We start from the raw sequence: 12,397 nt of genomic DNA, 5'->3' as shown, positions 1-12,397 counted from the left end.
TTAAATTACTAAAGTTTTAAACATTCATTAATCATTAGAAACTGTTCTTGAAATAGAATGTCCTGATAATGAAAAGAAACTGGTTGGTGAGCGAATATGTCTGTATAAAAAAATTCTAAATTTTTTAAGGCTTGAGGAAACAAACTATTATGAGCATTTCATTATAATTGAAAAGTGTTATGAAAAGTTATTGCATTTCTTGAACAGTTAGTTGAATGTACTAAATAACCCGTTTGCACTTAAATAATTCTGTTGACATGTTAAATTTTAACTTTTATTTATCTATTTTTATATAAAATTATTTTAAGTGATTATAAGGATAAAGTAGATAAAAATTTCCATAATCTTGCTATTCAGCTAAACATGTTAGCTTTCTTTGTATTTCCTTCAAATATTTTCTTTATTTATATAAATACATTCCAGAAAAGGTAGGTTTCTACTGGCCTTATTTTTTTTATTAAAATATATTTGGCATATAGCATTGCATAAGCTTAAGGTATAAACATGTTGATTTGGTGCAGTTGCATGTTATAATAGAATTGTCTCTACTGTCCATTTTTAAATAAAAATCTTGTTAGGCCTGTGAGGAGACAGATTCATATGAGTGACAAAAATGACCATAGTATCTTTCCTGTAAGTAACCCAAATGTTGGAGTTAGAAGAGCCATTAAAATAGCTAAAGCTCTCATGCAACAGCAAAACAGTTAAACAGATAGGTAATATGAAAAGAGAATTAGAATCTATAATGAAGTATCAAATGTACATTTTAAAGTTGAAAAGTTCAGTATATAAAATTAAAAATTCAGTGGCTATTTGACAGTATATTCGACACAATGAGAAAGAATTAGTGAACCTGAAGTAGAAAATATCTGATTTAAAGCACAGAAAGGACAAAAATTGGAAAAGCAGAAAAGAGCACAAGAAATATGTGATACAGTGTAAAGATAAAAATACTTATAATATTAATCTTGGAAAGAAAGAGAATGGAGCAGAAGCAATGGGGTCTGAAGACATAATAGTTGAAATGGTTTTAAATTATCTTTTAAAAATCATTCTGAACATTTAAAGATGATTAATGATCCCCAGGTAGAATTAATACAAATAAAATTACACCAGACTATTGAAATTAAAGACAAAGGGAGAAATATTATTAAAAGCAGCCAGAAAAAAAAAAAAGCACATTACATAAAAAAGAGGAAGAGGAACAGCTGTCTTCTTAAGTGAAATGATGGAAGGGAGAAGACAGTAAAATAAAAAAATTAAGTGCTAAGTGTTAATGGTTTTTGATAATCAGTGTTGTTTGAATCCTTAATCTTAACTACTTTCTGGATCTGTTTGATTTTCTATAATATGTATCAAAATACTTGTCTAGAAACATTTTTGGATGGAAATTTTTCTCAGTCTTTGCATCCTTAAAAATGTTTTTACTTTTGCTTTTAAAACTGAATAATTTGTTTCCTTGGGTTTACAATCCAGATTTATTACCATTTAGTTTTAATAATTTAAAGGTATATTTCCATTGCAAATTTGTTTAATTTTACATTCATCCATATATATTTACTGTTTTTTTGATGTCTGCCAGACACTTCTCTAAGTGCTCAAGATACAGCAATGTATCAATAGAAAATAACCCATGCCTTCAGGAACCTTACATTTCTTAGAGTTCTGAACTGTTATTACCATTTACATGAATGTAGTGTGTGTGTGTGTGTGTGTGTGTGTGTGTGTGTGTGTGTGTGTGTGTTAACTCAGCTCTTTATCTTATGCCATTTTCTTGGTTTAGAGAACATTTTTCTATTCCCTTCAAACTTTCTCAGTTCTTTATTCTGGAACTTCTACTAGTCATCTGAGTTTCTGTGTTGATCCTCTTTACACCTAAACAGCTGTCATATAGTTCATATCATTATTTTGTATGCTGTTTAGGGAAAACACCTGTTTTAGAAGGTTTTCTTTAGGCAGTCAGCTGTTAAGCCATTCCATTTTTATTTCTGTTTGAGTCCTTTTTTTTTTTTTTAATTTGAGCACTTACATTTTAGTTTTAATGAGCTTACTTCTGTTTAAATATGTTTTTTCTAACTTTTTATTTATATTTTTATTTAGTTTAATAACTATCTTTTCTCAGAAATTGGTTCTTCTGCTTATTAAACTGTTTTTATTGCCTCACATAATTTTTGTTAGTTTTCATCAAATATTTGCTAAATTTTGTTGATCTATTTATTTTTGTTTTACAATTCCAGTGACAATGATATTTTCTCACCTAACTCCAAATAGTCTCATTTAATACAATACATATGCTTATCAATGTTCTTAATAGTTATGCAAGAATAAGATGTGTGACTAGGCTCATTCTGCAGTCCCTGTGCTAGCTCTGGCAGTCTCCTTTATCAGAACTCCCTTCTCAGAAAGTTGAAGTCCTTTTGTCCTACACAGATTTTGGCTTGTGGTTTCTCTTGCTTTTTCTCTTGTGTCATTAAAAACAAAAAACAAAATATATATATAAACATATATATATTGTTTTGAGAGAGAGGGGAAGGGAGAGGAAGAGAGAGATAGAAATGATGATCAGAGAGAAACATTGATCAGCTGCCTCCTGCAGGCCCCCTACTGGGGATCAAGCCCACAATTCAGGCATGTGCCCTGACGGGGAATCGAACCAGTGACCTCTTGGTGCATGGGATAATGTCCAATCCACTGAGCCACACTGGCCGTGCCATTTTTATTTGCTTTCTATCCTCAAAGAATTCATCAATGTTAGAATATCAAATTACTAACTTGATAGAAGCTCTTAAATATCTAAAAGAGTAATATCCTTTAAAAAATTAGTTTTTCTAAGAGAATTATATAGTAACTTTATTATTATTTTAGTTTTAGTATTTGCTTTTAATCTCTTTTAGATTATATTTCAATAACATCACACATTTAGTTTATGCTGACTACTATTTACCTTTATTTTAGGAGTTTATTAGGAATTTGCATTTACAAATGGAAGAAGAAAGAACAAGATTTAAAGACCTGCAGGAAAAAGAAAAAATGCGTTTATTAAAAATGCAGCATAATGCAGCTGTAAAAATTCAAACTAAATATAGAGCATTTGTGGCCTACCAAAAATATGGCCCAATTATAAAAGAACAAATAGAAAATAAGAAAAAAAAAGCACTAGAGTGGAAAGAAAAGGAAGCAAAAATACGACAGATGGAAGAAGAAATACAAAAAAGATTACAGGAGGAAAAAAGGAGAGAAGAAGAAATACAAAGGCAGATGCAAGAGGAAAGAAAAAAGAGAGAAAAAGAATATGAAGAAAAAAAGAACATCCTGAGACAAGAAAAAGAGCAACTACTAAACAAGGAAAAAATAAGATTAAAAGAAGATGGAAGGAAACAGCTAATAATAAGCAGAGCATTAAAAAAGGTGGACCATAATGCTGCACATTTAACTGTCGAAGATAAATCAAAGAATAAGGATGAAATACCCAAAATGCTAGGAGAGGAAAAGTCAAAGAAGTGGGAAGCTGCTCCCCTTTGGCTAGATGAAAAGATGAGTAAGAGAGAGACTATAGATAAACAGTTTGTACTGAAAGAATCAATACGAGTGCAATTAAAAGAATCTATATCAAACCAAGCAATTTTGGCAGAATTTAAAATGGAAGGAAAAAATGAAAACCAGGCAAAACAACAATGTTCAGAGAAATTGGTCAAGCAAGAAGGAAAATATGAAACCATAGACCAAAAAACTGAATTGGAAAACCCAGATCTAAAGGATCATGTGAAAGAACAGTTTCAGCTGCAAGAATTAATCTGTCCAATACAAAAAGAAGTAACCATGAAGGCTGCCATAAATGAGAATATAATACAAGAAACCCAAATAATATTAGGACATAATCAAGAAATTAATGAGGTGAAAAACAATGAGGCAGAGAAAATAATCAAAGATAATCAACAGAGTAAGACACAAAAAGTAGAAAAAGAAGAAATATCACAACAGAATGGAACATTATATGAAGCGGATGACAGCTCAGTGATTTCAACGAAACAAAAACTACTACCACTAACATTAGAACATTGTGAATATATAGGTGAGAATGTAATACTTCAAGGAAAAGAAATTGATTTAAAATCTGAAGAAACTAAGGAGAACCCAAAAGGCAATGCTCTGAATAGTGACGTAATTATTGATGGCAGTGATGCTCTGATAAATGTAGAAAGGAAAATAAACAAGCAAAATTATGTTTTAGGTAGACATGCTCCTTGTGAAGACTTGAATGGCTATAATACAACAAACTCCTTGGTTCTTAAAGAAGTAAACTCTCTAAAGTCTCAGATTAAAGAAATTCCAGAAAAATGTCATGAAAATAGAGCTGAATGTGAGAGTGTTGTGACCTGCTCTGTACCAGAGCCAACACTTCTATCTTCTATTGAAGAAAAGAGGCAAGCTTGGATAAAATCTGTTAAATCCTGGTCAGACATTTTCAAGCAAAATCAACAAAAGAAGATTGTTAAGAGGAAGAGACTTGTGAAATGTCCAGCCAACACGATGCCCCCTTTGAATACACTAGAAATTCTTCAGTGTGGCCCATGGAATACTTTACAGCAGGTATTTTGTAATTTTATAACGTATTGTCTTATTTAATTGCAATTGGTTTTCTAACTGTAACTTTTAAAATATTAGTGGAAGGCATTTATCTTATTTTTTAATATATTTTTTTATTGTTGATAGCATTAAAGATGTATCCCATTTTGGAAGGCATATTTTATATTCAATAATTATGCCCCTCACCCTGGCTGGTTTGGCTCTGTGGATGGAGCGTCAGCCTGCGGACTGAAGGGTCCCGGGTTCGATTCCAGTCAAGGGCACATGCCCGGGGTTGTGGGCTCAATCCCCGGTGTGGGCAGGCAGGAGGCAGCCAATCGGTGATTCTCTCTCATCATTGATGTGTGTCTCTCTCCTTCCTTCTTCTCTGAAATCAATAAAAATTAAAATTAAAAAAAAAATTATGCCCCTTAATCAGTGAAGTTGCTAATGAAATACTGCCTCCATTTGAGATCTCAATTTAAATTAAGGGCATCTTCTCCCTCAGCGAATCACTATTAAAAGCTTTTATTTATATGTTGAAGCCTGTGTTTAAGGGCCCTACCGCCATTATTAAGTTTCTAAGAGTGGAGGCATCTGGGAATGTAGGGTTGAATTCCAATAGGAAATTCCTGTTACTCAGGCGTTTGCTTTAGTCTTGAGCAACAGCACCACCTAGTGGCTCCTTTTGGAATGAAACTAATTTCCCTGTACTTGAAAATTGCCATGAAAGAACTGCTTATAACCATAGAAGACTCTAGAATTTCTGTAAAAACATTATTTAGTCTTGTGCAATGTGAACATTGTGGATATATGCCTGAAATTTAAAATAGTTGTCACCAAGTGCTACTAATTTTCTGCGTTTATGGAGCCCATAGTTTCAATTAAAATTAAGACAGAAACTGACACGTGTAGAAAAACAGGGAAGAATATTTCAAATAGTGTAATATCAAAAAAGAACTTATCATTTTAAAAATCATATATTTAGCTAGGGCCTGAAACTCAATAAAATTAATTTCATCATATAGACAGATGCCTAGGAAAGGAAATTAGGGCCTGTATTTAATAAAATTGGTTTCATCATATAGACAGATGCCTAGGAAAGGAAGCATTCATATTAATATACATGCATTTTTTATTATTCACTCAGCAAATATTCATCTATCTAATATGATCAGTCAGTATTTACTGTTGGAACAAAGGGATGGATACAAAACTCAGTCTCTGCTCCTATGGAACTTATTGTGGTAGAGAAAAAGTTATTAAACAAATAACCTGCAGATAAATACAGATCTTGATAATTACTGTAAATACAATTTCAGGGTATTATTGAGAAGAGAAGACTGGGATTTAAAGAGATCCTTGGGGTATAAAAAACAGTGTAAGGAACAGGCATTACTTTGAAGTGTCCTCTCTTTCCTAAGCAACGTATTTGCCATGTCCGTCAGATTTATAGAATCTCTGATTAGCTCTTCTGTGTGTGTGTTTGTTTTTAACCTTTGGCTACATTATCTTTAGAATCATTCTTTTTCTGCTTCCCCAAAGATGTTGCTGCAGGCTTTTTGAAGTAATGACATTAGCTACTAGCTCTTTTATTTAAATTAATCTTCCTCATGAATGTCTGTCTGGGCTAAGCATGGGTAGCAGCTTCATGCCTGTGGTGTACTTGTTTGAAAGGTAAAACTGAAGGTAGGGCGACAGGAAGGCTCTCCTTCCTTGTGGGTCTCTGTTCTGTTCAGGAGAAGAGCGCTGAGGAAGTTAAAATGTGTGAACCTCTTTCTCTTTGGCATTTCTTCTCCTGACCACTCAGTTCCTTCCTGGGAACTCTTGTCACCGTACAGAAAGTGAGGAGTAACCCTTTCTTTTACTTCTTAGAGTACAGTTAGCATCCCAAACTGCAACGTGTACACAGATCGCCTGGGGTCGATTCTGATGCCTTAGGTCTGGTGATCAGTCCCAACGCTCTGTGTTTTCACAGGGACCCTGGGTGATGCTGTTGGGGCTGGTCCGTCGACTAACTGGAGTAGCAGTGTTCTGAAGGATCCCGAAATCCTCTGACCACTACTCAAAGCAACTATCTCAAACATTTAATTTTTCTTTGAAGCCTCAAAATATATAGCATAGGGATGAAAAATACATGTAAATGTGCAGTATTGAAGTCTTGTAAAATATCATCTTGTAATGACTCTTGCGGATGGCTTATCATGGTGTTTTCATTCACCACTGCTGCTGACCTATGGCTCACTTTATTACTTTGATTTTCTAAACTCATAGCTTTCCATCTTTGATCTTATCTTGAGCACCCATTGCCATAATTGGAAGGTCCTCTGGAGAGAACCTTTAGAAAAGAAAAGTTTACTCTTCTGGAATTTCAGTCAGTAATGAATTTATTTTGCTTATATTAATCTCTCACTTTAAGCCTTTAGGCCACAAATCAGATCTGCTTCTTGTCCATACTTCTTTACGTATTGCCAGGCAAATAGTGGTTTGGATCAATTGACTATGGGATGGATGAATGGGAGAATGAATAAATAAATCTAGCTGAATGTTCATCTTATCTCCATATTATTAATAACTTCACAGTTTCAAAAGTGTATTGATTAAAGAGGAAATTGATATAAAATTATTTGAGAGTAATTTAATAAAGTACTAACAAGTGATGTAACAGGTAAGATCAGGGTTCTAATTTTATTTCTGCTATTTACTGTCTCTGTTACCTTGTGCAAGGCACTGGACCATTATGAATCGCAATTTTGTCTTCTGTAAACTGGGAAGAGCAATACCTACTTTATAGGATTGTTGACAACAGTCTAGGGCTTCTAATTGTCATTGTCAAATGTGGATCCCAAGTATTTGAAAAAAAGGCAAATTGATTTTTGAGAGCTGCCTAATAGCCGGTCTCATCAAAGAAATTCTTAAATTGAAAATGCTGGGCCATCCACTCTATGCAATAATATCACAAAAGGATATGACTGAAGATTGGTGATTATTGACAACTAATATATTTTAATTTTTCCTAATTTTACTGTTTTACTATTTTTTCTTTTATTTTTCGGTATTTTGCTCAAAGTGGTAACTTGCTTTAAATAACAACCAGAAAAAAAGTCACTGAATATAAGGATGTATATATATTTTTAAGTCCTCACCTGAGGACATGTTTTTCATTGATTGTAGAAAGAGTGAGAAATAGCTAGGAAGAGAGAAACATCCATCCAGATGTGCCCTGACTGGGGATTAAACCCAAAACCTGGATATGTGCCTTGACCAGGAGCGACCCTTCAGTGCATGGGATGACACTCTAACCAACCAGGGCAGGATTTTTTGATATGACTTTATAACATGGCATAACTTACAGCATTTTAGCATATGGTTTACTTTTAGACCAGATGACTCACTTTCCTTATACAAGGCAAATCATAATAAACTGGTGTGATGGTACATAACTTATGTGAAGTAAGATTCTCTTTTATTTAATCATCTAATCATACCTCACATTCAGTCACTGCAGCCTGAATTTTTAAACAATATTATTTCTTCAAGTTTAATAGATTTGAGATATGGCACAGAACAGATGTTCTGCAAAGTAAAACATAGTCATTGCTTTTGTTACTTTTGTATTTTCAATTTACCATAGGCAACTGACACTCCTTGGGTTGAACTCAAGAATAATTGAGAGTGAACTCCCAAATATGTATATATACACACACCCTTGACTGGAATTAAACCTGGGAGCCTTCAGTCCGCAGGCTGACGCTATATCCACTGAGCCAAACCGGCTAGAGCAGTATTTGTCTTTCTTACCAATTATTTTGTTGTTTTTTTTCTTACTTTCATTATAGGTCTCCCATCTGTATCACTTTCCTTCTGCCTAAAATGTATGCACTTTTGTTTGAGTTGGGATGGATGTTTTTATCCTCATTCTTAAAAAATATTTTCACTAAAATATATGTTAGGGAGAACATATATTTAGATTATGACTAATTGAGAAATTTCTAAAATAGATATGAAGCTAAAAACTTTTATTCACCCAAGTTTTAAAAATATGGATTGTTTCTTTTGCTACTTAAGCAAGAAATAGACTTAATCACTTCTTTATATCTTTATGAATACATGATCTTCCTATTCACTCATGTAATTATGTAAATTAAAAACTTTTAGTTTAATATCATGCGCAGAAAATTTCAATATGAAGAGGAGTTATCAAACTTAAAATTTTATACTTTTCCAGCTTTATCTGATACAATAATGCTTTAAATTTCAACTGAACAATTTTTGAATTTCTATTTTGATTATGATACTATTAGACTCTTCTTATAAAGCTAATAATTTTTAAATTGTTTTTCAGCATGTGGGAAACCTGGTTTTAGGATTGTTAATGTGGCAATATGAAAGTTTTCTTACTATAATTTGACTTTTATATAGTTATTTCAGTGCGTAGACTCAATTATAGTGAAATAAACAACAACAACAACACATTATTACATTACTAGAGGCCCAGTGCATGAAATTTGTGCACTGGGGGGGTGGTGGTGGTGGTGGTCCCTCAGCCCAGCCTGTGCCCTCTCCAATCTGGGATCCCTCTCACAATCCGGGACTTCTGGCTCCCAACTGCTCGCCTGCCTGCCTGCCTAATTGCCTCTAACCACTTCTGCCTGCCAGCCTGATACCCCCTAACCACTCCCTTGTCAGCTTGATCGACACTTAAGTTCTCCCCTGCTGGCCCGATTGCCGCCAACTGCCCTCCCCTGCTGACCCGGTTGCCCCCAACTGCCCTCCCTTGAAGGCCTGGTCGCCCCCAACTGCCCTCCCCTGCAGGCCTGGTCCCCCACAACTGCCCTCCCCTGAAGGCCTGGTCCCCTACAACTGCCCTCCCCTACCGGCCCGGTCCCCCCTAACTGCCCTCCCCTACCGGCCCGGTCCCCCCTAACTGCCCTCCCCTGCCAGCCCGGTCACCTCCCCTGTAGGCCTGATCGCCCACAACTGCCCTCCCCTGCCAGCCATTTTGTGGTGGCCATCTTGTGACCACATGGGGGTGGCCATCTTGTGCCCTCAGTCAATTTGCATATTACCTCTTTATTATATAGGATTCCTCTGCCCTTTAACTTAGGTGAGAAATCATGAGTTTAAAAAGTGCAGTGCATTTTCATAATAAAAAAAATATTTCTATCTGACATATTCTTGTAGGACAATAAATGTAGCCCTGAATATATATAAAGTTGAAAACTTTCTTTGACATTGAGGGCTTTTTTTTAGCTAAAAAAACAAAGAGAGTTCCTTAAGGAAAAAACTTTATGAAGTAATGAGTCTATAGCAGTGGTTCTCAACCTTTCTAATGCCATGACCCTTTAATACAGTTCCTCATGTTGTGGTGACCCCCAACCATAAAATTATTTTCATTGCTACTACATAACTATAATTTTGCTACCGTTATGAATCGTAATGTAAATATCTGTGTTTTCCGATGGTCTTAGGCGACCCTGCTAGCGGTTCTCAACCTGTGGGTCATGACCATCGGAAGACCATCAGAAAACACTGATATTTACATTACAATTCATAACAGTAGCAAAATTACAGTTATGAAGTAGCAACGAAAATAATTTTATGGTTGAGGGTCACCACAACATGAAGAACTGTATTAAAGGGTTGCGGCATTAGAAAGGTTGAGAACCACTGGTCTATAGTAATGACTTGGTAATTTTATTTAATCATCTAATTATGAAATATTTATTTAATCATTTAATCATGAAATATTATAAATGTATGATCTTCAAATATTTGAAAAATACAGAAAAATATTATTCATGACTTTTTTTTTTTTTTTTTTACCACAAATACTATATGGTTGGGTGTATTGCATTATTCAGTAGTAAGGAATGATTCAAATCTTTATAATATAGAAGATGTAATAGAATGTTATTTGTATTCCATGGTTCAGGTCCCAAAGACCCCAAAGTCTCATCAACATGTGGCTTCAGCTCAGACTTGAAGCACAGAATCATCTCTTTTAAGTCAGATCCAGGTGGAGATGGTGTGCTCAGATAGAGATCTCACAGATTGTTACTGTTAGATAATGTTATCCACTCTAATATTTTTTTTTAATTATCTAGGTTACAAGAGTAACATTTCAAGATTTGCCAGGTTGTAGTCTTTCCACACTGGCAGAGTGTACAAATCTTCAGTTTCTATCTCTTCGACGCTGTGGATTAAATTCTTTGCACGGCCTGAATAACTGCAAAAAACTGAAGTACATTGATGTACAGGTATGTCCTCTGTTCTCATTATTTATCTTGTAATAACATGTAAAATGAATTCATCTTTACATTTCAGAAATGACTATTTTGAAATAAAAAACATTTATTAAAATACCATGTAACTCATGTTGTAAAGAGATCAAGGGCCAAAATTTCTGAAAGCCATAGAGGGAAAATGATTAGGTAGTATGACCTGGGAATTGCTTATCTCTGCGTGTGGATGATCTTGTTACTTTTTGCTATATCACAAATGGCCACATTACTTAGCAAATTAAAATAATAACCATTTTATTTGCTCATGGTTTTGGGACCATGAATTGAGGCAGGATTGTCTGGGTATTTCTTCTGCTTCGTATTGTGTTCACAGGGTCTCATATGTAATTTGTGGCCGGGGCTGGAATGTCTAAAATACCTTCTGTTTATGATTTGTACCTTGGGAAGTTATCAATTCCTTAATAATGAGACAGGTTGGCTCCACAGTAATGGTTTTCTACGACTCTTGATTCTGCGCACTGGGCTTTTGAGTACATCTTCAAGGCATACTTCCTTGTCCTCAAGAAGTGTGCTATTTTGCAGCTGATAATTTTTCTCAACCAGTTTCTTTCCCATAGAAGGTGGGGCACCTGAAAGCTTCTTTTCACTTTGAATTACATTCTTTTCAGTTCAAACTGGTGGTACTTTCACAAATATGATTTTCTTTTAAAACTTTGTGGGCTTTCTCTGCTTCTCATTAAGTCCACTCCATTAGACAAAGGCTGTCCTCAAATATTTGTGAGAGAGTTTCTATGGTCTATTCATAAAAGTCCATTTATCTTTCTGAGGTCTTAGAGATATTGCTGATGCATCCTTGACACATGACCTTGACACTGAGATCAATATATATGTATTGAAGAGATGTATATGTATAGTAAAAATATAAACCTATACATGAGATGTATACTTAATTCGTGATATTAGTGTTCTTGGGAGATGAAGAAACTGAGGAGGGAAGGTGGGGAGATTTCAATTATTTCAGTGTGTTTTTTTAATAACAGTTTTCTATAGGACCAAATGTTAACTATTGTTTATTTAGATTGAAATATCTTGTTATACTAGAGGCTTGGCGCACGAAAATTTGTGCACTCGGGGGGTCCCTCAGCCCAGCCTGTGCCCTCTTGCAGTCTGGGACGCCTCGGGGGATGTCCACCTGCCAGCTTAGGCCTGCTCCCTGGTGGAGTGGGCCTAAGCTGACATCCCTCTGGCAGCCCAGGAGCCCTCAGAGGATGTCTGACTGACAGCTTAGGCCCGCTTCCCAGGAGGAGCAGGCCTAAGCCGCAGTTAGACATCCTTAGCACTGCCGCAGAGGCGGGAGAGGTTCCTGCCACCGCTGCTCCACTCGCAGCCGTCAGCCCAGCTTGTGGCTGAGCAGAGCTCCCCCTGTGGGAGGGTACTGACCACCAGAGGGCAGCTCCTGCGTTGAGCGTCTGCCCCCTGGTGGTCAGTGCGCATCATAGTGACGGGTCGTTCCTGGTCATTCCGCCATTAGAGTCAATTTACATATTACCCTTTTATTATATAGGATGATTCTCTGTATTTTCAAT

The 12,397-nt window shown here is 35.5% G+C and overlaps 1 protein-coding gene across 1 annotated transcript in view; it reads left to right on the top strand.

The window, feature by feature from the left end:
* The window catches only part of LRRIQ1 (leucine rich repeats and IQ motif containing 1), a 248,577-nt gene that overhangs the window by 17,032 nt on the left and 219,148 nt on the right, over positions 1–12,397 (top strand). The window contains exons 7-8 of the mRNA XM_054718435.1: positions 2,956–4,590; positions 10,674–10,826. Of these exons, the coding sequence (XP_054574410.1) occupies positions 2,956–4,590; positions 10,674–10,826 (1,788 nt within the window). The remainder of the gene's footprint in view (positions 1–2,955; positions 4,591–10,673; positions 10,827–12,397) is intronic.

The sequence above is a fragment of the Eptesicus fuscus genome, chromosome 7 (genome assembly GCF_027574615.1).
Source record: "Eptesicus fuscus isolate TK198812 chromosome 7, DD_ASM_mEF_20220401, whole genome shotgun sequence".
Classification (NCBI taxonomy): Eukaryota; Metazoa; Chordata; class Mammalia; order Chiroptera; family Vespertilionidae; genus Eptesicus; species Eptesicus fuscus.
Note: the sequence above shows the minus strand (reverse complement) of the source record. Positions and strands in the feature narration are given on the sequence as shown.